We start from the raw sequence: 27167 nt of genomic DNA on the forward strand, positions 1-27167 counted from the left end.
CTTGAATCTGTAGAGTGGGCTTAATTGTTTGCTATTGCTCACGCTTTGGGAAGTGTGTTATCACTGCTGTAGGACAAGGGTTGGCAACCTCTTACGGATACCATGCCAGAGTGTATTTTTCTTTTCCAAAGTAGCAGCTAGGTGTGCCAACGCTGGGTTTCGCTGCCTCTCCAAGAGGCAAGATGCCATCCATCTGTGGTATTTTTCATCTGTGAGGCTCTCGGCTCCTGCTGAATGCAGCACTCAAAGTGGGAGACAGAAACTGGGAGCCACTGCCTCTTACTGGTGCCTCTCCAGATACTGCCGATCCCAGCTCCTGCCTCAAGCATGCCATTCAGAACCCATAAAAATTGAGTGCAGACTCAGCGCTCAGGGCAGAGCCTTTTGCTTATTGCTTCCATCCCACACAAGGGATCTTCATGTTCCTTTAAGACCACTTTTCTAAATAACTAAGGTCTTCTCTCTCTCCCTTACTTCCTAGGCTTCCCTGTCCACTCGGTGCCAGTGAGATTCTCATCCTTCTGCAGACTGCTGTGCTCCGCGGGAGGCTTCCCGAAGCATCTTGCGTGACCTTGGAGGAGGTAAGGGAGAGCGTGGCACTTCAAAACAAGGACAATAGTAGAAAATTAAATAGGAGCAAAGGCTCCAAAGGTGGGAAGCCGGCAATGCTCCCAAATATCCTATCCGCATGGCCAGATATCATGAACTAATGAATTTGCCTGTGGCCAAAAAGCTTGGATGCTGCTTGGTAAGATGTGTTTTGTGAGGGACAAGCACCTTGCCTTTCCATGGGCACTGCACCCTGGGTTTCCCTGTGCCAGCTGTGGGCATCTGCATCTGCCTGAGAGACCCCAGCAGAGACTGTGAAAAGTGATCCCACACAGAGGGAACTTTCCCTCCGCTTTGGTTACCAGCAAAGTTAGTTCTTCTACCTCCAGGAGCCATTTACCATCACATCCTCAGCAAACCTTCATAAACACTTGAGATGTAAAAATGAGCTAGCTCTTTGCCTGTTGCTAGCAAAACTGACTTCTACATACACCCTCAGACTGAGTCACCATGGATTTAAAGTGCTTCTAAAAAGGTGAAGTCCTCAAGCCTGGCAATGGGTTGAGGTGTCAGTTGTTAAAATTGTTCTGTATTATAAAAAAGTAGGTTACTACGTCTCATTGTGAACAATTACGTCTAATTACAAGTCACAGATTCACCACAAATCCTATGTAATAGCAAATTTCTACCGCACTTCATCCAGCGTGTGTTATGAAGTAACACATTACCTCTGGTTTGCGGACAGGTAATGGTGTGATGCAGAACAGAAGGAAAGAGTGTTTTGGCTCGGGTCAAACAGAGGGGAATGGATGCTAGGCCCCGAATCACGGCTCAGTGTTTGAAACTTTGGACAATGTCTCCTCCAGCTTACAGCAGTGGTTATTCCATTTTAGTTTAGCAGATGGTAGAAAAAATGGCGTGTGCCACACTATGATTTTAGTTAAACTCTAAAAGGCTGCTCAGAAATACATAAAACAGCAATAAACACTTTGACAATAAAATTAAGTAAGATTTGCAACTTCCCCTTAGCACACTCCCAACGGGATGTTAATTTTTGCTGTTTGATATAAAAACGCTATCAACAGAAGGGGGATCGCCAGAACCGGAGGCACAGTAACACCCCTATCCCTGCCCCCAGGACTGCGAGTGGAGGAGTTCCTGTAGTTGGCTGAGGCACCGTTACCGGTCAGCAGTTTTACGCTGTATTTTTAGCAGCAGGATAGCAAGTTTCCTATAAAGTTGGCACGGTGAGGTCAGTCAGTCTACGGTGCGAGCGCTGCACTACGTTTTTGCCTTTCCCGGAGCTCCGGGTGCAAAGGTCCTGCCGCAGGACTGAGGAAGGGCCTTGGACGGGGCCTCCCCCGCAGAGGGGCAGGCGGCCCTCGGCCCCTGCGGCGGCCGCTCAGCGCCGGAGGGCGTCGGGGCAGGGCTGCGGCCAGGGCCGGCCGGGGCGGGAAGGGCGGCGGAAGGCCGCGTCCGCCGGCCCCGGCCCGCGGCGAGCGCTGCCGGCTGCGGGGCCCGGGCGGGGCGGCCCGGCCTGGCCGGCGGCCGAGCACCCTCTGCCGGGGAGCGGCCGAGCGGCGGGCTGCCGGCTGCCGCAGCTGCGGCGGCGAGCTCCAGCGCCCGGGGCAGGTCGTAGGAGAAAGAAAGAGAAAAGAATCCTAAGGTTTTTTGCGTCCTTCCCGTCTGGCTGCTGAGCCCGTTGCAGTCAAACCCCACGGAACCGTGAGGATTAAAAGTGGGTTTTGTAGTAGATGGCGGTGTTATCCCATGACTGCAAAGCTCGTGCTTTATGAAAAATACCGCGGCGAGTGAGAGAAGCAATTGAGTAGCAAACACTCCTACAAATGCCTTCTTGCCAACAGACATCTTCTTCCATGAATTAAGTGAAAGAAGATCATTTTAATACAAACGGCTGCTGGGGAGCAAAGTAAGTTCCCACAGTCAGTTCTACGCCGATACAATTATGTACTCGTCCATAGCACAGGACTGAAAATAAAAAACCCCAGGAAGAGTAAACCAGCCTGCATATAGAATTGTTACAGAAAATAATGGCCCACTATCCCCTGGCAGCACTAACCCCAACTGTGAAGCCGCTCACAAATGGCAGCGTTAGCAGGGTAACTCACACAATTATTAATCGACGTTGTAGCACTTTCTGCCCAAGTAACAGACTTGTCCTTCACTAATTTCAGCTTTCCCACTTCTTCCTGGGGAAATAAAATATTAGGACCTATTTATAGAAGTTCATGGTTTAAAATTATTTTTTTCCTTTACTACAGCTGTTTTTAGGGGTTGATTACTGTTTGTTGGACCAGGCGATCCTTTGCCAGCTGGCCGCGGCTTTTATTAGCTCTTTTACGAAGACTTGACTTAGAGCTCACAGTTATGTTACAAGGACAGCAGCTCTGTAATGCAGACCCTCAAGAGAAGAGATAATTAGGACTCATGAAAAAAATTGTGTCTGATTCTTTGAACAAAAACGCTCTTGTTTAAGGAATGTGGTGCTGTAGGTTAATATTTAACAGCAGTCTCTCTTCTCTCGCTCAGAGCTGGTGCATGCAGTTAGACCCTGCCCTCCATCAGATATACTGGATATTATTTTCTGGGAGCATCTCTCAAAATGGAGGAATGCCGCCCTGTAGCAAGTACAGAATGTATCTTGGGAATTGTATTTCTGCAAGTAGGACAGGAGATACCGGTGGAAGGACGTGGTGAAGCAGGAAAAGAGCTGAAGAGGTGCTGAGAAGGCTCTTGTACAGGGGAGGGGGAGGAGAGAAACAAACATTGCAGAGAACAGGAAAAACAATGTGCTGGGAAATGATTAATCCACCCCAAAGGCCCTTGCTAAGAAGTGGTGGGACAAGCTGAATGGTTTTTGGCAGCCATGAGCTACTTCTGCTCTGCTCTCAACTCCCGTCTTGCAACCAGATGTGTTTAAGTACAGCTTCATCCCATTCCTGCCCCGGACACCACATCCTCCCGTCAGTGTCCCTCGCTCCGTTCCTGGCAGCTCTCTGGCGGTACGCCCCCTCCTGTATGTGTATTTTAGAGCTGCCCCGTGTCCCTCCACCTCCAGTAAGGGTTTCTCAAGTGAGCGAGAGCACACAATCCATGCCAGGGGAAGGGGCGGGAGTCAAGTTTAAGAACTGCTGCTCTGTATCCTGTTGTTTTCCTACCCGGATTGTTCCAGTTTCCTGCACTGTCTTATCTGGAGCTGAAAAGCCAAAGCTCTCGTATTTACTTGCTTTGTGCGTGCCTCAGGTTTCTAATCTGCAAAATAGATGTTATAAAAGACTTAAGAGAAACATTGCTAGGACTATTGCAGGGTGGAGGGACAGGAACAAAGTGGTTAAAGGGCTTCCAGTGCCTATACAATTAGTTTCTTTATTTAGTTATCCTGCTTGCATAAGCCTGTGTATGTCACAGAGGGTTTCAGAGAACCCTCAGCATACCATAATGCTGCACAGAGTCCACTGAAATGTAAAGAGTAAGATTCAGATGTTTACATTCTCAGGTGATGCCAGGTACCTGTGTTTGACAGACCTTACAAGAGAATCATTTTCAGAAAGTGCCAAGTATGTTTTTTTCCCTCCCAAGGGCTCAAACTGGACACAGAAAAGTCTTAAAAGGGAATAAGCGCTTCAATGCTTTTAGTCAGCCTTGAGTTTTAAGAGCTCCACTGAAATGCCGTAGACATCTTTGAAATTACTTGGCCACATTTTCTTGAATACAGAGGTAAAATAAGCATATACTGTGCTGATGTCTTGAAAGCTTACTGTGTAGATCACACATGTGAGAAACCAAAATCTTGTCAATTTTTTTTTAACTTTTTTCCTCTAGTGAGCATGAATTCACTTAACTATAGGTTATATCAGTGCACTAAATTCCCTATGGGTTAAAAAAAAATAAAAGAAAAGATTTACCGTATAGCTCTGGAATGTCCTGTTTTTCTGCACAAAGGTGTGGGTCCGGCATACACAGTGTCCGTTATCAGATGGGAGCCTCTCCTGGAAAGATAATTAAAATGCTGCATCACTCACAGCCATGCAGATACTGAACCACACACAAGGTTTCAAAACAAAATTCAACCCCCAACCCCAGAACCCTCCCCCACAGGGATCCTGGTTTTGTTGGAAGCAGGTAAAAATTGTGGCAATGGTCAAGATGGATAGTTATTAATTGAAGAGATGAGAAGTATGTCTGTTCAGCCTTTGTGGGTAAATACATATTTCATTTTTTTCCGCTCAGTTGTAACTGTAAATTCAGACTCGTTCCGCTTGACAGTTTCTTTGGAGGTACTCTCAACTGATGTAAATATGAGAGCAGGAGTGGGCTGAAGAAGTATCCTTAGCTGATTACCAGTGCCTTTATTTGGAACTAAATATCAGGAGAAAAAAGGCTTTTTTTCAAAGAGATCAGGAAAAGGAAGACATGTGCTTGGAGATAAGGAAAGATAAAAGCATTCCATTTAAAGACACTGGTGATAGAAATCAAGATGTTCATCTGCCAAGCCAGTAATTTCATGGCCTTATGACCATGCAGAGCTTCCGTTTCTGTTACCTTTTCCCACACTACAGTAAGTAGTTTTCCCTTACTTACAGTAAGCACCAACTTATTGGCATGAAAGTTCCTTTTAGTTTGTCCGAGCAGCTCAGCCCTTTAGGGAAGAATTACACAGGTTGAACTTGAAGATAAAACTCTTTGACTTCAGAAGGGGAAAAATGGTTCTCCTATAAGTTTATGTTCAGCTTTCTGAAGCACAGCGAGGCCCAGGAATAGGTTGTGAATTCCCTGTCCTTGGAAGGTTTGAAGACAGGTTAGACGAACCTCTCGGGAGAAGTTTGGGCAGAGCTCATTTTTCTGTGAGGAGTGAGGACAGCTGAAATGGCCATTTGAGGTGACATCCAACCCCATTTTCTATGATTCATTAGGAGTGAGATCACAGTGACAGTAGATCCTATGCAACGCCTAGATTAACAGAGGTCAAGAGCTCAAAATGCATTCGCTGCTTTAGAACAGGGTTTTTTGGTCCGTTTTTTGTTTAAAGCAAGCAGCGGATTTCAGTTAGAAAATTCTTTGAAAATCCTAGCTCTACATGTTTCACAAGCTAGCATATGCAAACAGCAAAGCATCCTAGGCTAAAATTATCCATACTATAATTAGAAAGCCGTAAGAAGGAACATATGGATTGATACTAGCCTAAGTGCAGAATGGCCTTGCAGAGCTGTACTGCCATGCAGCAGTTTCACCCCCAAACGGGAGCTGTTCCGATGCCTACTGTTCATCCCCCATCGGGAAGTACAACTGACGCGCTGCGAGAGATTTGACCTGTGCTTTTCTCTTTCAAAGGGACATTTAGTTCCCTGCCCTATCTCCTGAGGTTAGAGAGGGCTGCTCTTGTATGCTTCGCTTTTGTTTCCTTTCCTCTTGGGTTGAGCTTTGCCTAACTACCAAAGACTCATTAATTGTTCTACAGGTATTTGTCATTGTAGTCATTACCCCTGCCTCGCTCAGGCAGCAGACGGGCTCCCTCCTGCTGGGCAGCGTGGAGGCCCACACCACTTTCGTGGCTTTTTTTCCCCCCTTCCTGCTCGGAACAATTAAACTTTTGCCCAGAGATTTTGCATGCTTACTCACTTAGGCTTCGCATCCAGCAAAGCACATTTAGCCTTGGCATCAGCGGATCGAAGCATTCACTTAAAATGAAGCAGGTGGGTAAGTGCCCACCCAGCTGCAGCCTTGGAGCTCCGCAGCCTGTCACTCTGCTGCCCCTCAAGTTTCTGCAAGTTTGGAATTGGCAGAGCAGGGCACACGTAAACACACTTCAGAGGGCTCCTCCTCAGTGCAGGAGCTTGGCCAAAAGGCAGTTTCACAATCACTGGGTTTTGTTTGGTCTCAACCCTACTCTGGAGGCCCCTGCTGCCGGATGCTGAGGATGGGGGTACGGGAAGGGGGAAGGCAGCTGCCCCCACCCACAGCCAGCCAGGCGCCTTCAGGTGCCCCTGGGCCCCCTCAGACCGGCCCTGCTGGCGGTGAGGGGCTTTGGGTTAGGGCAGGTGGCCATGGGGAACCCCAGGTGACCCCGTCCTGGTGCCAGGCTGGAGAGGGAGAGGGTAAGGGCCTTCCACTGCATGGTTGCCACATCCCCACCTCATGTCACCGATGCTGGCCAAGCCCTGCAGCAGCCACCACACTTTGCCCTGCACATGGGGCTGGCGGCCACCCCTGGGCAGCCCGGCCGGTCACACTCTTACATCTCTTCTTCCAGGCAGGGCTCCTCAGCCTCACCCGGGTCCCTCCTCGCCCTGGTGCCTCGTGCGGAGCTGGTAAGCACGGCTGGTGGAGGTAGGGCACTAAAGGCACTGGGCATACCCTCTGCCTCAGATGCTGGTACACAAAAGGGCTTCTGCAGTACGGCAGTTTCCTGCCTGTGCACTGACAGGCTTTCCCTCAGTTTAACTAGCATGCTCATGAAATAAATCCCTGCAGACAAACACTGCATTCACGGATTACAGAGCAGCCCTACATCTGTCAGCTGGGATGGGCTTCTCCCGTCTTCCGCAGCTTGCTCAGAGAATAGGATTGTGCAGAGCAGGAGACCCAGAGGCTCGAGCTCACGCACCCGGTGAGGACACGTACTCGCAGTGTGCTGGGCTCTCTGCACGTGTGTGCTCACCTTCAAAGCCAACAAGGGCCTGTTCTCACTGGGAAGCTGTGTCACATTTAGGCCAGAGCTGCTCAAAGAACCAGTTTAGACAAGATTCCTGGGTCCAGTGTTTTCAGTCTGGCATCCTTTACCATCACTAAATGCAAAGCTTTTAATTAATAATAGACTAAGATGCCTGGAGCAAAGACTGCCATTATGAACTGTAAATGCATGTGGTATCAGTCACATAGCATCATAAGGCTTCTTGGCTCTCTTGCAATATGTATGTTGACGGTAAGTTACGTGACCGATTGTTCTTCTCTAACCTGTTACACAGAAATGATGATTACTTTCTAGGCTACTACACAGAACATTTCAAAACAGATGGGAGAATTTCAGATTTAGCCTAGTAAATGAGTTACATATTGTCATGGTTTAACCCCAGCCGGCAGCTCAGCCCCACACAGCTGCTCGCTCACTCCCTCAGGTGTGATGGGGGAGAGAATCAGAAGGGTAAAAGTGAGAAAACTCCTGGGTTGAGATAAAGACAGTTTAATAAGGAAAGCAAAAGCCGCGCACACAAGCGAAGCAAACCGAGGAATTCCTTCGCTCCTTCCCATGGGCAGGCAGGTATTCAGCCATCTCCAGGAAAGCAGGGCTCCATCACGCGTAATGGTGACTTGGGAAGACAAACGCCATCACTCTGAACATCCTCCCCTTCCTTCTCCTTCCCCAGCATTATGTGCTGAGCATGACATCGTATGGTGTAGGATATCCCTTTGGTCAGTTGGGATCAGCTGTCCCGGCTGTGTCCCCTCCCAGCTCCCTGTGCCCCCCCAGCCTGCTCGCTGGTGGGGTGGGGTGAGGAGCAAGAGCCTTGACTCTGTGTGAGCGCTGCTCAGCAGGAACGAAAACATCCCTGGGTTATCAACACTGTTCCCAGCACAAATCCAAAGCAGCCCCATACTGGCTACTATGAAGAAAATTAACTCTATCTCAGCCAAAACCAGCACACGTATGCAAATAATTCTTTAGTTAGAAAACTTCCTCTTCTTTTTACTATTGAAAAGTCAGATAATGTCAGAATCTGAACAAGCTTCGCTATTTCTGGTACTTCTGTTTCTGCAGTTCACTCCATTTGGAGAAGTAAAGATTGCTAACCGCAGCCTGCGTTCAAAGGGCCAGGGCTGAAAGGAACATCTCGCAGAGTCTGGTTTTTAAAATTCTATTTTCAAATATTTATATTTTGTTTCAACTTTGATTGGTATGCTGTAGAGGCTAATCCTGCAAATATTTACACAAGTCAAGCTTTCTATGTATAGTTCATTCGAGCTCAATGGGAGCTCACCTTAATGAAGGCACATTTTCTGCAGTAGCATTTATTTTGGACTGAACATTGAAAAATTTAGTTGCATCTGCTAGCCAGATATTTTTTTTTAAATATATATATGTATATACACACACACAGACACACACACGTATGATGATTATTTTAGGTTCTGAGAGAGAAAGAAAGAATATTCAGACAGTCACTTACTGATCTCCACCTGAGAGAAGGCTCAGTGAGATAGAAAACAGCAGCATGGTAAGTATTCTTTTATAGCATAAATGATACCATAGACAATTGTTTCTAACAGAATCAATTATAGCATTAAAAAGGCTAGATTTTTTAAAAACACGTTTTAGATATGTGGATGCAAGGTCCATTTTTTAGTTTCTGAAAAGCATCCCAAAAGCAACTTCTTCATATATCCAATTTCCCTTTGATGCAAGTAGTGCTACCATTTTGACAGATGAAAGAAGTATGAGCCCCGTTGGCCATGGGGATGGGAGACCGAGAAGCTGGTTCCTGACACTTTCCCTTGTTATTTTCCATAAGCGAGTACAGAATTGGCCATGGGTACAAGCTTGCTGGGATCACAGGACTCAGACTTGCAAACAGAGCGCTACACTTCAGCAAGTTACCCTTCCGTTAGCTGAGCTGTGGTCGCTGCTGGGGTGGTTCAGTGAGGGTGTTAATCTCGGTTATGCTGTGGATTTTGAACATGCACGTGAACAGCTGCTGTGGCTCAGCTCGGGTATGATAAATTCTTAAGCTGAGCTACCTGATCAGGACTCAGAGCCCATAGGTACGCATAAATTATATCTATAATAAATTAATCATTCCAGGACCATGCCCACAACCTACCCTCCAGGTCTTGAAAGTGGATGAACTTATTTATTTTAAAGAACGAACAAATTGTTTTTTAAAAAGAATCGTTAGAGGAATCACTGATCTACAATTACTGCTCCATTGAGATGGGGCTAGAAACAGTCCCCTGGACTGCTATTTTATGCACATCCTCTTTCACTTAAGTTATCTCCAACACATTTTTACAGAATGAGAGTGTCAGTGACAGAAGGTGCAGCGATGCCAGTTCACTTCGCATGGATCTCTCCAATCTTGTGACCTGGGCACACACTCATGGGACCATATGCAATCAAATCCCAGCCTTGGAAACTGTGCAGAACATGGGTCATCCTAGCAGGGACAGTTCTGTTCTGTGGATATGTGGAGTTGGACATGCGTATCACTGGCAGTGTGGAAAGTTATATGTCAGGAGCAGAGAAGAGAATGAAGCTGTAGAAAAGAGAAAGAGGTTAGTATCTTCTGAGGCTTCATCAAGGGAAGCTAATTTAGATGAAAAGAGGTTCAGGATGACCCCATCTTTTGAGAGGGCTAAAGCAGATGCTGTTAGCACAGGGTCATGTAGCAGATCTCCAGGGGTCACGCAGCAGAAAGACGACGCAGTCTACATAATACATAATGAACCGTCACCCAGAGAAAATCGAAAAAATAGCAAATCCACGAAATCATGCTTTGCAGCAGAGCAGCATTTGTCAGAATCTGGTGGTGAATTCAAAACTGACAGACATAAGGTGAAGCTAGAAAGCAACGAAGAGCTACAAATCATCTCTGACGAAGAACAGTGTATATCAGATGAAGAAGACCAAGGAGACAGAATCAACCAGAATATTCTGTCAGAATCACCAATTAAAGGTGTAACTTCTGAGGTAGATTTGCAAATGCATCGCAATCGGATGATGGCATTTAACAAGCCAACAGCCACCCAAATATCTGGCTTTGCCCCAACAGGAAAGCCACCCCTAACTCTTGCCTGCGTTCTGAAGTCCCCCATCAGCAATCAAGAGGGCCTGGACAGCAGCTTCGTGAGGTTAGGTGCTCTTAATCCTGCAGGGTCCATAACTGAAACTTCTAGAGCAAGAAGTTCCTCTGGGTCAACCGTACCAAAAGAACACTTAAAATCTGTTCCCGGCTCCAACATTGAAGCAAAGGCCCAGCTTGAGTCACCTGCTTCTGTGACATTCTTTGAGTTTGAAGCCATGGTAGATGTCCAGCAGCAACTCCAGCTGAGCCCTCCTGAGCATGGCATACCAGGAATAGGCTTAATTGGGAACATTACTGAAAACCCTATTGAGGAGAGTGAACCGTCAGGATCTGGGCACGCACCTCATCTTTCAGCCTCATTGAGTCCAGAGAGCAAGACCACAGACCATCCACCTGCATCTTCAAACAAAAGTAAGAGTTGGAGTTTTATTCCTGGAGGGGTTTGTGGGTGTGTGGGTGCGTTCTATTAATCACTTTCCCAAAATATTAAAGGAGGGTGAGTTCATATAGCTACCACAATCTGTATTGTAGCATGTAAGTAAATGCCTCTGATTTGGGGCACTCTGTTTCTACTAAAAGGGACGAAGAAGGTTCCTACCTTAAGCAATCAGTGCTTCAATAGATGATGCTGTTCACTGAGGTACCCAAATGTGTACTTGGCTGTGGCCCAGCCTTAACTACCCAGTTTGAATACGTTGGTCTTTCATTTTACTTAGTATCACCACCTAGCATGTTGGCTGTACGTAAGAGAGAGTCCCTGTGAGAAGCTGGAGACAGAGATGGGAACTCAGGTCTCAAGAGAAGACAAGAGGAAATAACTTTTAAAGCAGGGAAACAGAGAAATTGTGGCTGACACTCTGGCTGCACAAAAGGCAATGGCAAAACTCCCAGAAATTGCAATGGGAGCAAAGTTTCAATCCTGCATATTAAGTTACATGAGCTAAACAAATTGCTTTAGTACTTTTAAGAATTTCAAGATTTTCATACACGCTGTCCTTGGAATCCTGCTGGAGTGGGGAGAGTTATAATTGCTCAAACATTAACTTGCAAGATACACTGCTTACTAGGGAACTTTCAATACCAAGGTTAAGTCATGCACAGAGCATATTTTAAATGATCTGTATCATAAGAATATGCTGTCTGATGAAGATTTTGGAAGCCTACCTAGCTTGCGGCTGTTTTAATCCTGCTATAAAACAGACACCGTCCACACAAGAAGGAACAGCTGACATACTGTGTGTGGACATTATCAAAATTATGCTAGTCTTTTGCAAGTAGTGGGGAAGCCATCAATGAAATTGATTTAATTAATAAATAATCATCTTTTAGGATAGATGTGTATAATACACTGGAGCCTTAATGCCAGGTACATATATATTATTTAATCTAATGATTAAACACCTCAAATAAAATGCAAATGTCCGGGTTTTTAAATAAGTTATAGTAAAGCCACAAAATTTGCCTCTATAATGATTTGAGTGCCTGCAGGTGCTATTTCCCATTAATACCAAGTAACCTGCTGTCTAGTCAGTTTTATGGCTTTGTCTGCTAGTATCTACGTGTAAACAGTGAGGCAGATTTTAAAAATATAATTCAAAGAGTAAGAGTATATGTTTTCCATCCAGTGGCCTAATGCCTTGGCTCCACCTACCCGAGAAGCAGCCCCCAGCAGCATGTGTCTCACTTCCCCGTGCTCGGTACGAGAATCCCGTTTCATATTCCCCAAAACCTGTTCTCTTCCCACAGTCACAGTCCAGCCCCACGGCCTTGTCCGTGGCACCCTTGTCCGCGGCATGCCGGGCACCCAGCCCAGCAGAGCTGCTGCGGCACTGCCCTGTGGCCGCGCGGGATGCTTCCCGACTGCCCACATCTCCAAAACCGCTCCCTCGCTGCAGGGCAGGGCTGTAACCCCGTCCCACCCCGAGTACCTGTCCCACTGCACCAGACATTTATAGCTATTTCTCTGCTGAAATAATGCCCTGTCTCAACCAGCCGTAACATTAGAGAGCAACAGCCTAGTGCAGGTTTCTGCAGCGCAGGGGACAGGACAGTGTCCTTCAAAAGAAAAGAGATTACTGAAATAGTATTTTGGGGTTTGTCTGTAACACAGTGTGTGCACTTAGAGCACCATTAGTAGTTCTGAATGGATTTGGGGTTACAGACATTCATGTTCCTTATGGAGCCACAACCGTACCAAAGGGCACAGTTGTTTTTTGTGAACATTATTTGACTATTTTTGTAATTGACAACATATATCATCAGAAGGGACTGGGAATTCATCTGGGAATGTCTGTGTATTAGCCGTTTCTGCCAAGATAAATGGCTTATGGCTCAAGCAAGGCTTCTGCGTATATTGATTTACAAGCCATTCATCTCTTCACGTAGAGCAGTCAGTAACAAAACAAGCAAAAAACCCAAAACAGCAGCACAGGGATCAGTAAAATCCACCTCAGTCCAGCCACAGCATTTTAAGGTAATGACTAAGCGTGTATAAAATAACTCGGTGCAAGAAGGGGAATCTTTAGATGTTGGCTCTAGAATCCTTTTCAACCTACCCCTGATAAGCCCTGGAAAAGTCACAGGCGAGCAGATGGAGCTTTTCAGCAATCCAAAGAATTAATTTCTCATGCTACATCGAACTAGGTAGATGTGGTATTGCCATAGCAACTTGAGAGAGAACCCAACTGGAATCCTGGCAATCCTTTAAAAAAACAAAGCAAAACACTTTTACTCATCTTTTTGCTCTCCCTTACTATCTACTCCTAACTTTTGCTTAATGTTTTTATTTCACAATGAGAATTCTCCTGCCTGAAGAGATTTTGGTAAAGAAGAATGCTTTGAAATCTATTTTGCATAACGCAAACTATATTGTACAATGCTCTGAACATGTGAAATGGATGCTACTTAGTCCTGAGGCAGATCACAAGATCCATGTACAGGCCAACTCCCATCTATTGTAACAGAGCAGAGTTTGGCCACTGCAGTCACCATAAAATACACGCCAGAGTAGTTGGAAATTGAGGAAAGTGTATCAAGTCCATTTGGGGTTGCTTGGGCTTCACAGCCAGCACTTCAGGCCCAGGACTGCAGTCACTGGTTACATGGCCAGTCCCACGAGTGTGGGCCTACGAGCGCACTCTGTCAACTCCAAAGTCAGCCAGGGTGAAGTTCAATGTCAAGCCAAGCCACCAGTGACAGGTCCAGTCTCCAGTCCTGTATTGCTGTTGGAGAAGACCCGTAGAACTTGCACCAGTGCTTTCCACATGTGCACCCCACAATGACATTCAGTGATTAAATCTCATTAGGAACTCATTCTCTCCCATTTAAACATAATTCAAAAAGAAAGAATATCTTAAGTTTATCTACGTGGTAGGATGCAGATTCACCAGCCAAGCGAGAAAGAACAAGCAAGCAGGCAGTCCTTTCCCTGTCCAGGCTGGTGCTGCCAGGTGGTGCTGGCTGGCTGGTTGAGGACACAGATCTAAACCAAAGCTTTAAAGGAAGGGGTTTGTGAAAGTCCCACAATCTCTTAATTACTTTTAGAAGGAAGGTGAACATTATTCTGCATCTCCTTATGTTTCACTGATCTCCTTGTAAGTTCTTGCTGTCCACAAAGCTGTGTCTTATCTTTTAGATGTGTTGAAGAAGTGGGAGAAAAAGAGAAACCGTAACACTGGCGATATAAAAATTTTCAAAGACTGGCTGGTTTTACATTGCCCTTCTGAAACACACGAGATCTATAAGCTGCCACCCGAAGTCCTCGATAATTACCTGGCCTCGTTCTACAGTTCTGCAAAGAGACAGAACGGCACAGATTTTTCTGCCAGTTCTTTGCACTTCTTTCAGAGCAGCATAGAGAGGTACCTCAAGGATCACAACTACGAGTACAGCGTGGTTAAAGGGTTGGAATTCAGAGCGTCTCGGGAAGCCTTGAAACTAAAGCATCAGCACCTATCTCAAAAAGAGAGAGAGGGAGAGTGGAGCATTTTGGAGAACCTGACAGATGAAGACGTGGAGTGTCTTCGTAAGAAGGGACTTTTAAGTAAGACGCACCCTCAGGGCTTTTTGCACCTCATGTTCACAAATATCATTAGGGGGTTTGGGGCAAGCGCACACAGTCAGAGCCATAATCTGTACTGGGGACAGCTTGTGCTAAAAAAGAATGAGGGAGAGCTGGAGTACTTGGAGTGGAAGGATGATCTGAGTGCAGACGTAAATACAGGGGAATTGGGTCCACGTCTCTTTGCCAAGCCTGACAATCCAGATAACTGTCCAGTCGCAGATTATAAGGAGTATGCCAAGAGGAGGCCACTGGACATGCTTCATGACTACGATCCGCTTTATCTAGCTCCCAAGCCTCTGTGCTCCATATGGGACCAAATATGGTACTGTAGAAAGTCACTGACAAAAGCCAAAATGGAAAAGATCTTGAAAGTTATTATCCAGCAAGTCAAAGGACCTGTAAAGAAGTCCAAGAAATAAAGGCATCCATTTAGTTTCTGCTGTGCCACTTTTGGTAGGAGTACATTTCAAAGTAGCCTTTGAAAGGTTTAAGTGGCACTATTTAGTGTGGGTTGAGAACATCCTTCTCTTCAGTTTCACCTTAGGACACAAGTCATCTACAAATTTGCATCGCCTTAGCTTTCAGGTTAAGTGAAAAACATCTACTGTTCTATTAATGGAATTGATAATTCGGTAAGTTAAATAAATATGAGAATCTTAGGTTTCACGTTTGTAAAACAAGTTAATATTCTACTGTGTTATTAATGACATGAAAAAATAGCTAATGTGAAGATGGAGAGGGCTCAGTAGCTGAAGAGCTTGGCTAGGAGTTTAAGCTGCACTCATATTTCGGGGAGCTGACACTTGTAACAGTGTTTAGTCTGTAGTATAAGCCTATCATAAAAAGATAAGTAACACGAGTTAGTTCTGGGGTGGAAGGAGAATGATGAAATGCCCCGTTTGCCAACTGCTAATCCATGTCTCGTGGGAATGCTTTCAACAAGGTTTATATCATTTTTCTTAGTGAAAGATTTGTAGATTTACAAAGTTGTGACTGTGTTTTAAAAAGTTGTTTAAAATGGCTGACAGCATTGAAAGGTTTTATGGTGTTTTCCCCAGAGTGCTAAATATAGCTACATAAATACACTTTGGTAGACGTAGTCAGCTTTTTTTCAGCTGTTCACGTACTATTCAGTCAATAGATTGTCTTACAGTCCAGTCAAGGCGTTGGGTTGACTTGTTGACACAACCTAATAAAAGAACATTTCACTCAGTCCTCTTTGGCTGGTCTATTTGTCCGTTCTACACAGATGGAGCCAGTAACCCCAAACTACCAGGTAATGGTTTCCCGAAATGCCAGCGTGTTCACTTCTTGTGCTCGGGTCTCTCCTGCTCTGATCCTGCTGGTATTCAGCGTTACAGAGCTGACCCCGAGGAGGATTTGGGCTGCGTGAAGCCCTACGGAGCCCATATTTGTGGTTTCTTAACGAGGTCTTTGTGGCCAAACCCTTTGCCAGAATTGGTCCTGTTCAAGCAGCATTTAATATCACCAAATAACTTACAGATGTTCAAAGAGCCATAAAAAAAAGACACACTCACTCACTCAAATGCTTGGAGGGCATCTTCCAGCCTTCCTCGTGCTGTCAAACACAGACGGCATTACGACTGCCGCAGCCATCGCTGACGGCCCTGTCAGGGCCCCGGTCAAGGCCAGCCAGATGTGCAGCTCTGTGCCCAACAGGCCAGGGCCAGGGCCAGGGCCAGGGCCAGGGCCAGGGCCAGGGCCAGGGCCTTTCCTACAGGGCTGGGCTTTACCCCCCCTGCCTGAAGATAACGACCAGATCAGGCTTTTCTTTCCTCTGTGCTGATCCCTTTAGTCCACACCCAGAGCTCGTTAATGAAAGGCTGCTGCCTTAAAGATCAGGTGGCACAATTAGCCAGCAGCATTCACTTAATCCTGTCACGAGCACATGGCACCTCCTGGTTCTCTGGGCGGCTACAAGAGAGAACGGCGTGAACACGGGGATAGGCAAGGACATCCCAGAACAAGGGGACGGGCAAACGGCTGCCCCCAACACGCAGTTACGGCGACAGAAGGCAAACCTCCCAGAAAGGACCGATCATCCAGCAAAACCAGGATCGCCGAACCCCTTGCCCCAGCTGCCCGCAGCCGTGCCCGCACACCCGCACCCTTCCCCGGCCCCAGGCCTCGGGCTGGGGTTACGGGGCTGAGCCACGAGCGGGGCTGCGGCGGCCGGGACGGGCTCAGAGGCTTTGCCAAGTGGGCATGGCAAAAGAGAACAGGATTCCGTAGCGCTGCGTGTGCTAAAGATCTGCATACGACAGTCTTGCCCTGAAGGGAGCCCGAGGAGGGAGAGCAGCCGTTCCCCTGCGGAGAAACCCTGCGTTCCCACGGCCGCACGCCGCTGGCCGGGGAAGTCACCTGCCTCTTTCTGCACAGGGTATCCGTGGATCCCGTTTACTTGTGTCTACAGTGGGTTTAAGCTAAATTTCCAGTTAATTGCCCTTCATACAAATGAGTAGCATCCTGTGTAACAGGCTAAATTAGACCTCATCAAGGGTTTAACTGCTGCGCTCAAAAGAGAGCAGCCAGAGAACTGTTTCATTTCGTACGAGCGAGGACGCAGTATTAGAAATTCTGAACAACCGTCCCAGGGCATGTCTTAGCAGCTCAAACCGTAAACCTCATTTCCAGTAATTAGGAAATTACATGTGATAGGCTGTTGCTAGGAGGAGCGTCTGCGACAAAAAAGGCTGTTGGAGGATGGCAGTCGGAGGACGTTGAGTACGCTTTTACAGTCAGAAAAGGACAAGGGGAAATCGGTCTCCCAGTCTCCGCTTCTATTGCGTGTTAACGAAGCCCAATTAAAACAGACTCAGTGTACCAGCGAGAAGACGCCTCATTAACCTCCTGCAAAAACTACTCCATGAGAGAACTTTGAATTGAATGTTTATGGCTGAAGTCAGGATAAAAACACTTGTAAAAGCTTATTTTTAATTAATGCATTTGTGTATATACTTGGCGGAAAAGGACTTCCAGGAACATCTTTTTCTGTGAGAAGTGAGACCGAATGCTCTTGGCTGGTCAGCGGGACGCCCTCCAGCCCTTGGGGCCAGCAGAGCTGCCGGCCGGGCCAGCGCGCTCCGGTGCCCGGGCAGCCCGAGAGCCTGGGCGCTGGGGAGACGGGGACCGTCGTGTTCCTGCTCCAGGCCTCGCTTCTCACCCGTCCCTGCGCTTCCTCGCAGGGCTCAGAGGAAGGAGAAGCTCGGGAGAAACGCTCGGGATGCTCGGAGGGTCGCACGCGCGCTTTTCCTCTTTCCATCGCGAGAAAAGACGATTAACGAGAGCGGAGACCAAGAGGCAACGCCAAGGGCTTTGCTCGAGGCCGCGGAGGAGACGAAGGGCGGAGGCTCCAGGCCCGTCTGCTGCGGGAGCCGTGCCGCGGCGGCTGCTTGGCGGGGGGCCCGGCGGCGGGGGGCCCGGCGGAGGAGGGCCCGGCGGCGGGGGGGCCGCGGCCGTCGCCCGCTCCCACCCCGCCCCGGCGGGCACGGGGCTCTCCCAGCCGGGCGAGCCCTGCGCGGGGGCGGCAGCGGGAGCCGAGCGGGCGCGGCCCTTCCGTGCGCTGCGAGGGAGGGAGCGCCCAGAGGCTCCTGCCGAGCCCTTCCTCTTCCTCTTCCTCTTCTGGCGCGGAGGGCGTCGGACCCGCGCCGCTCTCCGTCCCGAGCGCAGAGGGCAGGCGGCGGCGGGAGGTGCTGCCCCGGGCTGCGCCCGCGCCCCCGGCCCGGCCCCGCTCCGGAGCCCGGCCCTCGCCTTCCGGCGCTCAGCCGGCCCGGCCCGGCCCTGCCCTGCCCGGCGGCCTCGGCCGCGGGCTGCCCGGCCCCACGCTCGCCCGTGGGCGCTCGCCGGGAGCCATCTAGCGACAGCGGGGCCGGCAGCGGGGCCCCGGCCCTTCCCCTGCCCGGCAGCCGCAGGGAGCCCCGGGGCCGCGGCCCCCCCCCCCCCGGGCTGCGCCCCGCAGAAGGCCCCGGCCCCCCCGGGGCAGGGCTCCGGTGCAACGGCTGCTGCAAAACCAAGGCAGCAGGCAGACAAAAGGGGCCGGGAAGAAGGAGGGAGAGCAACGACTCTTTAATAAGTTACCAAAATAAACAGCACTTGTATATTTATGTACACGTGTATTGCGTTGCTGCGGCTCAGCGGATGACACGAGTGAAGCAGAAACGTTGATTCCCCAGTTTGATGCTGCTACTGATCCAAAGGGCTGCATCGGCCTAGGTGCCCTCCTAGGTGATGCCGGATGTTGTGGTACTTAAAACACCTAAAACCACTTAGAAATAAAATAGCTTTTTTGTAAGCCAGAGACACAGCTTCCAATGAGAGAGAAGTTAAATTACCGTATGATTTCATCTAGCTGTCTCCTTGCAGAAGTGATTAAAAGAAAGTGATCCAATTTTTCCCCTCTTAAGAAAAAAAGTATTACCTCACCTCAAAGGGAAGGGGGAACAAATGAGCACATCTAATGCATCGGAAGGATCATCTGTTATATTAAAAATGGGTGCGATTTGCGGCGTACAAGTCTCTGATTCTCGTGATAACCAGGAGCTGAACTGATCAGGTATTTAGATTGTGCATCAGTTGATCCCAAAGAGGGTGAGTATGTGGCCAAGTCCAGTGGCCCCGGCCCCGAGGGCTCCCTCAGTCATCGTCCCTGACGTACTGCCCTGCCTCCCAGCGCTGGGCCATGGCACTCTTGTGACGAATCACTCTGGTGCTTTCCACAACCTAAAGAAACCAGAAGGCACAGCATCTTTTTACAAAGAGAGTTTTATAGACAATCTTTTCTGCACAACTTGCCCTCCCAGCCAGAAGCCCCCCCTCTTCGGGTTAAATACACCCGACAGCGGCCACGACACATTCTGCCCAACGCGATGCCTACCCGAGCGGTGCCTGTGGCCCCGCGGGAGCTGAGACCCCCGTCCACCCCCTCAGCCTCCAGGACGGGCAGCGAGGAGGCAGGGCAGTGCAAGCAGAGCCCTCCAGCATGTAAAGGACTTTACCTCCGTGTTGATCTTGTCAGTGGGTTCAATGCCTGCGTACTGTGAAAAGGGGAAAAAACGGTTCAGATGATAACGGCAACCTCGCAGGGAAATATCCAGAGGCAGCCGGATATGGGGCATGGTGGGTCAGGCTGCCGGGCAGGGGAGAGGCGAGGTGAGATAGCGCATGCAGGCATGCCCTCGTGCCCTCCCCGGAGTGGGGGGACAGTTCAGGCCAGGACCCCCTGGAGGAAGCTGCTGCTCCCCTGCAGTCCCACCCAGCGCTGGCACCCTGAGCTGTGGGGTGCTGCCACGGGGGCTCGGCGTGGCCCCTTGCCGGTACCACCACTGCCGGCTCTACCACCAAGCTGAGCAGCTGGACCTCCAGCTCCGGCTGGGAGCCGGGCACAGCCACCTTCAGCCCTGGAGCCACCAGCCTTCTCCCGGGCTCCAGCCCCCCAACCGCGTGCTGCCCGGCGCAGGCAGGGCGGGTGCGTTCACCTTTCCGTCCTCCTTCACCCTCCTCCTCCGCTCCTCGAAGGGGCTGGAACGAGCCGAGTCAGGGGCGAGGGTCTCCGTGCTGCCCTGGGAGGGACTGGCCACTCTCAGCGGGGTGAAGGACGACGCCAGCCCCAGGACCCCCTCCTGGTGCGAGGCAGGAGTGGAGACGGGAGACTCGGACACCGAGTAGCTGCCGCTGACACCTGAGGCAGCTTCAAGAGAAAGAGCCATCGGGGGGTGAGGGACACCAGGACCACTCCTGGGGGCTGGGGTACCCACAGGAGGGCAAGGCTCCTGCCCCAGACCAGCCTCCTCGGCAGGTCCAGGGGTCTGGTCACGCCTGGGACCCCGTGTCTGGGTGCCAGCCAGGGATTGTCAGGAGCAAGGGAGGGGAAACACGAGCTGGGCACTTCTGGGCCCTTCCAGCACTGTTTTCTGTGATAGTATGACACAAAGTCATCAATATCTGAGCAGCTCTAGAGTCAAAAGCCGTGCCGCTCTTGCAGAGCCCATCCCTCAGCAGCAGCAGGTCCCTACATCTGCTCTCCCCAGCAGGCTGGGCTGGTCCAGCTGGCTCCAGGGACTTGACGTCAAGCACTTCTGCTTGCTGACCACAGAATCCCTGTCCAAGGAGAATTTTTTCTCCTGGGACAACTTGCTACCAACACACAGGGGTCCTTACGGGCATCTCAGCAAATCCTTGCAGGGAGGAACTTGGACCCTCACCTGCAGCCAGACTCTCCCAGGCCGGGACTTGATGCTTTGTCCCCCTTGGTCCCTGCCACAGCTGCTCTTGCTCTCACAGAGAGCCCAGGTCACCTCTGGCTGCTGCCCGCAAGAGGCATCTTGTGCAGACTGCGGACGCCGTAAGGGTTTGCTGCCGAATGGCTTCCCGTGCCTGGGAGAGGCACCTGCCTGCACAGGAAGGTCCCTTGGGACGGGCACCTCACGGTGCCCCTCCTGCCCCCTCTGATGGCTCCTGCTGAGACTCAAAGCCACGAGGAACGGGAGGGCGGGAGCGATGCCCATGGTAGCCCTGCCCCAGGGTCTGACCCCTGCCCTGTCCCATCCCGCCATTCCTCTCCTCCCCTTACCGGAGCTGTGCCGTGAGTGGGAGCCCTCCTGGGGAACGCCATTGCTGCCGACCAGGGAGTAGCCGTCTATCAGCTGCCGCCGCCGCCGCTGCTCCTGCAGCTCCTCTTCCCTCTGCAAGTCGCTCCGGATCTCCTCCTCGATCAGCGCCGATGTCTGGGGCTTCCAGGTCCTCAGCTTGTACTGCTCCTCCCGGCCGTCCTCCCTCCTTAGCGGGTTCTGCGTCCCCATGTTGTCCACGAAGGAGAACTTGGGCTTCCAGAAGGAGAAGGAGAAGTACTCTCTGGGCGGGACAGCCGTGCCGGCAGGGCTCGGGGTGGAGCTGGGAAGCCTTCCTCCCCAGGAATCCTCGCTTGCGCATTTGCTGGCGCTGGCGGAAATGCTCTGGGACACGGGGGGCTGATCCTGGCTCTTCTCCCTGGCGGCGAAGCGTGGCTGGGACTCCTGGAAGTGCGTGATGCTCACTGCGTAGCTGGGAAGGCTTCTCCCACCCCTGGTGTCTTCTGCAGAGCAGGGGCCGTGGCTCATGGGCTGCTCCACCGCAAACTCATTAACCCAGCTCCTCCGCTCGTCTGCCTTCCTCGGGGTGGGCTTCTGCGGGGGGGCTTCCTCCTGCTCGAACACCCTCTTGTGCTCGTCCAGCTCCTGCTGCGTCCCCTTGTCGTACATCCCCAGCAGCCTCCTTTGCTTCTTCAGATCTTCCTCGCGCTTGGTTTCCTGCTCGATTTCCCTCTGGACGTAAAGGGAAGCGCGGCCTTTGTCCTTCCCTTTCCTGCCTGGGCCGGGAGAGGCATGCATGGAGAGGAGAGGCTTGGTCTGGATCTCCACCAGCTCGTTGCTGGAGGTCAGCCGCTGGATCCCTCTCTCCTTCCAGAGGTTCTCCTCCCTCTCCATCGCCATGCGGATCTCCCGCTCAATGGGCGTCTCGTTGCTGATCTTCGTCTCCTTGCCCAGGCCACTGCTGCCGGCCCTCAGGTCCGCAAGGCCATTGAAGATCTCGTTGGATGCGCTTCCGTTGCTGTCATAGCCTGCATTGGCTTCATTATACATCTCACCCAAGCCGGGGTCCAGGTCCTCTCTGGAAGATGCTTTAGTCAGGCTCGATGTTTTCCTGGTAGGATAGGGCCTTTCAGCATCAGTCCTTCTGGGAGCATAAACCTCCTCCTTCACAGGTGTCTTGCAGGACACACTACAAACCTGATAAACAGTCTTGTCCGTCCTGCTCTGGCTGGTTGCCTCGGCATTACCGTAACCTCTTGCAGCCTTCATGGCTGTCTCGGGACTGTGCCACTCTTGCCTAGAGACTTTTGTCATCGACTCTGGCTTTGGAGACATGGCCTGTTGCCCTGGACTGAAAAAAGAGCCCGGGTTGGTCTTCTCCAGCATCAGGAACTGCTGCCGAGCAGTGGAGAAGTTGATCTGCTCCGTGTCGATATTTTCAGGGTCAACAGGCGTCGCTGCCCTCCCCGAGGAAGGCTTGTCGAAGCAAATGGCGAAGCTGGTGGAGAAGCTGCCCGCTTGTCTGTCTTCACCCTGGCTGCCCGTGCCGGCGCTCATGGAGCTCAGCTCATCCATGGAGCTCCACCTCTCGGCCACGGTGGAGCTCTTCCTCACCACCTGGCCCTGGATGACCGCTCTCCTCTCGTCCTCAAGCTCTCTGGCTTTCTCGGGTGAGATGTTTGGCGGAGGGACCCTGTACTGTTCCTGCTCATCCTCATCGTAAAGCTTCGAGGGTTTCCCCTTGCCTTTGTAAGCCCTGAGGTTGTACAGGCTTCCCGACGTCACTACCTCCAGCTTGGACTCCCTGTCCGGGGACGGGGTCCAGATATCTTTTCCACCATCCAGGAAATACGAGGGTGACTTCGACCTCGTTTTCCAGCCATAGCCGTTTTCCACCCTCTGGCTGCTGTGTTGAGCGGAGCCAAACACGTCGTCGTCGCTGTCGGCCCTCTGCTCTGCCAACGAGCCGGCTTGGTGAGCGTTGTTACAGTCGTGCTTGTGCGAGGCCTGCGGGAGCTGGAAGACCAGGCGCCTGGTGACTCTGTCCATCTCCTGGGAAGAGTCAGCATTCAGCCCTCTGCCAACCTTGCCCTGGACCGGGGACGCTGCTCAGCTTCGAGGTTGCCCTCGGGCTCCCGGCTCACCTGAGGACGAGGGGCAGGACCTGGCTGGCCCTGCAAGCAGGAGGGGAGAGCGGCCGTTAAGAGCAGCAGAAGGAGCAGAGGTCGGGGGCGCGCAGCTCCCTCTCCCAGCCCGGTACCGCTGTCCTCACCCGGGCTGTGACCAAGAGGTACCTGTGCCCAGGGGACAGTCACCGCCTACACAAGCCAGCCACGTCCCAGCAGTCATTTGCTCCATTTACCCAGAAATGCCAGGTCTCGGACAGAAGCAGCCAGAACACAAAGCACCGTTCCCAACGGGAACCGCCCCGAAGCCGACGTCCCCCTCCCGCCTCTGTCCCCCAGCCTGGCCGCGTCCCGAGCTGAGCCGCAGCTGCGAGCGAGCAAAGCCAAACCTGCCGCAGGCAGCCAGCATCGCCCGCACCACCAGGAGGGCAGCGGTGCTGCGAGACCGCGGGGCCGTGGGCGACGCCACGACCGGCTCGGCCGCACCAGCCTCTGCCACCGCCCTGGCCAGCTCTTGCCCGCTCCAGCACGGCCGCCCTCGTGCCTCACCGCGCACACCGGGCGGGGAGGGACCCCCGGCCACGGGCGGCACCGGGAGCATCAGCTCACGGCAGGGAGAGGCATCGGCGGCGCCAGGTCCACCTCTGCCTGGAATTTCTCCTTGCGCATTTGCGGGAAGGAGGCTCCAAATAGCCGAGCTATTGAAACAGCGTGGATCATAAAAATGGTTTCATGGCTCATAAAAAGGAGGGGACTTTAACCCCCGTATCATGCAAAGTGGGAATAAACTGTCCTGACCTTGGTGTTGATCCTCCTGCGCTGGCTGGGCCGGAGCTGGATGGGACAGCGGGTACCAGGGGAGGGACGGCCGGCGCAGGTGGGTCCCCGTGAGACAGCAGCTCCCACCGCATTGCAAACGTCATCCCCGGCCCGACCCCTGTGCCAGCAAGACACACGTACACCCTGGGCGAGCCGGGCGTGTCACGGGCGTGTGGCACATCCTCTCTCCCTGTTTGCCAAGGCGTAGCCACAACCCTGCCATCACCGCTCCTGGCTGGGCTCGCGTGAGCCTGAGTGGGCCAGGGGTGCGTCAGTGCCGGGCACCGCTCCCCAGGTGCTCGCAGCCTCCCGTGAGCACACGGGGAAGCCGGGAGCAAGGCTACAGTGATGACAGGGGTGGCCCAGAGCCTGGCTGCTGCGGTACCGGCGAGCATGGCTCGGGGTGAGGCTCCCGGGTGCTGCGGTACCGGCGAGCATGGCTCGGGGTGAGGCTCCCCTGGACGGAGGCAGGCGGCCACGAGTCCCTGTGTCCAGAGCAGCCCAGCTCGTCCCCAGGGCGGATACGCTGTGCCCCGGACGTGCCTCCGTCCCTGCAGCGACGCTGGTAACGGAACTCCCTCTGCTCACCTCCCAGCCTGTCTGGGCTGCACCCTTCCTCCCACGGGCACACGGGGCTGGCCCTGCAGCTGAGGAGCCCTTTCAGCCTTTCCTGGGGTGGGAGCACCTGGGTCTTGTCAGGGGCACCTGGGGCGTCCCGGCTCCCAGCCCCGTGCCTGGCCTGGGCGGTTCAGCCTTGCTGCCTGCAGCAGGAACGGGGCTGGGGTCAGCGGGGAACGCCGTTCCCGGTGCTCTGTGCCCATCTGAATTCCTGTAACCTCTTCAAGTTCCTACCTGTAACTCACTATTGCTCTTGTATAGCCCCCGATGACCTGGATAGTGAAAACTATCCTACTGTGTTTGGAGGGGTCAGAGGTTCCTGCTGGGAGGGGACTCCTCACCGGGAAGCACTGGCGGCTGGTGCAGGAGGGGAGCGGGCCCAAGGAACCAGCAGGGCTGTTATCGGGGCTCCCAGCCGGCACCACGCCGAGCGGCACAGCCCCTCCCAAAGCAGCATCCAAAACCATCCAACTCTCTCGGCTTGGCCCCAGCTGCCCGGCGCTGCGGGGCCATGGGGGTCCCAGGCTCGTCCCCCCTGTGCCGGCTGCCCCCGGCCCAGCCAAGCGCCACGGGGAGACGCTGGGCGAGCAGGCGGCATCGCAGCGCCCGCCAGCCTGGCCTGGGCCCCCCGCCAGAAAGAGACATCTAGGGAGCTTTCCGGGGTCCCCTGCCCCGGGGGTCCCGCAGCGTGGACTTGCAGTGTGCCCACCTCCCTGTGCCAACGGCCGCGTGCGCTCCCAGACCTGCCGACGTGAGAGACGTGCACGAGCGTGCCGTTGTGCCGCCGGCAGCCCCTCTGCCTGCCCACCCCAGATAGAGCCGGCGTGCGCACGCACCCCCTCGCTGCGGCCGGGCCCTGCGCAGGGACGGGTCCCTCTGAGGCTGGGGGGGAACGGCCGCTCCGAGCACCCCGGCACTGCCCTCGCCCCCACCCCGAACGTGCTGCACTTACTGTCCGGGGGAGCTGTCGGGGTGGGGGTCCCCATGCCCCCGGGAGGCCGCGCGGGGCACCCAGCTGAGCCGTGTCCTGGGGAGTGGCTGGGGTGGGCGGTGGTGGGGCACGGGGGCCGACAGGGCCGGCGGAGCTGCGGGGTCCTGATAAGCTCAGCCCAAGCCCGTGGGGAATTCCAAGAACTGCGCCGGGCTCAGCGCTGGCCGCAGTTCAATGACCTGTTCCCGACACCCCCACGCCGCCGTCACCCTGCTGCAGCTGGCTCCCACGCCTGCGGGGCTGACCTTGGCCCCCAGCCTGCGGCACGCGTCAACACGCTGACGTGCCGATGCACCAACGTGCTAATACACCGACGCGCCGTGCACCGGTGCGCCAAAGCACCGACATGCCAGTGCATCGATGCGCCAATGCAGCGGTGCGGCAGCGCACCAACGCGCCGTTCTGCAGGCACGCTCTGCCTCTCCGTGGACACGACCGCAGCACTGAGGAGGTCTGAAACTCCGAAGAGGGCCGGGGCGTCGGGCTCTTCTCCGACCCCGCGCCCCGAGGCAGCCTGTCCCCCACTCGGTTCTCCCCACGGAGGAGCACGAACGTGGGCTCAGCCATCCCTGGCAAGAGCTCGAGCTGCTCCCGGGGACAGGCAGCGCCGGGCAGGGAGGCAGCCCGGGGGTGCACAGCCGGTCTGCCCCAGCGTCCTTCAGCCCTCTGAGACCACCCGGGCAGCCCAGGACAGGGCAGGGTCCCAGCCCCTCGGCGCGGGGGACGCAGCGGTGCCTGCTGGGGAGCGTGCGGAGGAGCCTGGGTGAACGCACCGGGAGCAGCCACGCTGGGAGCCTGCGCTTTCCTGTTTACGGCGCAGGGCCGGCCGCCTGATAACCCCGTGTTTGCTCAGGCAGGGCTGGGGCAGGTGTCCTCGCTGCCATGGCAGCCCTGGCTCTGCTGGCCCCGCCACCCCGGCGGCCGTGGGCGTCTGCCCTGCGCTGCCCTCCCCGTCCCCCTGCTCCCCACCAGCCCCTCGCAGCCGGGCAGCTCCCTCCTTCCCTGGGGCCGAAAGCAGCCCCCTCCCAGTGGGGACAAGACCCTGCACCTGGTCGGGAAACCTCGGGCACCCTGTACCCACCAGGCCAAGGGCAGGACCGCGGCACGGCGGCCGTGATGCTCTCGGTGCCTGTGGCCGTGGCTGCTGGACCCCAGCGGAGCGGGCGGCGTCGCCGGCACCCGGCACCTGGAGCCAGCACAGGGCGTCAGAGCCGAGCGGGCAATGCTGTGCCAGGGTGCGCAGCCCTTCGCTGCGCCTGCGTCTGGGGCAGGAGGTCCCTGTCCTCCTCCTCTCTGCCCTGCCGCGACAGCTCTGCGCCCCACGGGAGCCCGCTCCCGCTGGGGAGCCCCTCCCGGCTCCGCTGCTGCCCGCGACGGCCCAAGCAGGGCGATGGGGTCAGACCCCGCTCCCCCCAGCTGCCTCTGCCCAGCTGCGGGGTGCCCAGGAGGTCCCACTTACCCCCGCCCGGTCCCTTGGTACCCCGGCCCCGCTCTCTGGGCTGCCCGCTCTGGCACGGGCTGGCCCGCGACGGCGGCTTCGGTGTGGCTGCCAGGCGGCTCTGCGTTTCCGGGTGGGAGAGCAGAGTCTGTTTTACC

The 27167-nt window shown here is 53.4% G+C and overlaps 2 protein-coding genes across 4 annotated transcripts; one reads left to right on the forward strand and one right to left on the reverse strand.

Annotated features, from left to right (window-relative positions):
* Positions 1 to 494: 494 nt before the first annotated feature.
* Positions 495 to 15593, forward strand: LOC140643607 (uncharacterized protein KIAA1958-like). The gene is made up of 4 exons (XM_072845651.1): positions 495 to 581; positions 8695 to 8783; positions 9578 to 10778; positions 14002 to 15593. Exons 2-4 carry the CDS (start codon positions 8781 to 8783, stop codon positions 14847 to 14849), a joined length of 2052 nt encoding a protein of 683 aa, XP_072701752.1. The 5' UTR covers positions 495 to 581; positions 8695 to 8780; the 3' UTR covers positions 14850 to 15593.
* A 2971-nt stretch (positions 15594 to 18564) lies between these two features.
* Positions 18565 to 25663, reverse strand: MISP (mitotic spindle positioning). 3 transcript variants are annotated; one of them, XM_072845648.1, is made up of 6 exons: positions 25533 to 25599; positions 23942 to 24080; positions 21020 to 23191; positions 19926 to 20137; positions 19446 to 19484; positions 18565 to 19170 (listed from the first exon to the last, which is right to left on the reverse strand). In XM_072845648.1, the coding sequence occupies exons 3-6, from the start codon at positions 23064 to 23066 to the stop codon at positions 19084 to 19086; spliced, it is 2385 nt and encodes a 794-aa protein (XP_072701749.1). In that variant the 5' UTR covers positions 23067 to 23191; positions 23942 to 24080; positions 25533 to 25599; the 3' UTR covers positions 18565 to 19083. The 3 variants fall into 3 exon arrangements, with proteins under 3 accessions (XP_072701749.1, XP_072701748.1, XP_072701751.1); XM_072845647.1 differs by lacking the exon at positions 23942 to 24080 and having other exon boundaries at positions 25533 to 25663; XM_072845650.1 differs by lacking the exons at positions 23942 to 24080; positions 25533 to 25599 and adding an exon at positions 24815 to 24941.
* Positions 25664 to 27167: the final 1504 nt, after the last annotated feature.

This window comes from Ciconia boyciana, chromosome 24, assembly GCF_034638445.1.
Source record: "Ciconia boyciana chromosome 24, ASM3463844v1, whole genome shotgun sequence".
NCBI lineage: Eukaryota > Metazoa > Chordata > Aves > Ciconiiformes > Ciconiidae > Ciconia > Ciconia boyciana.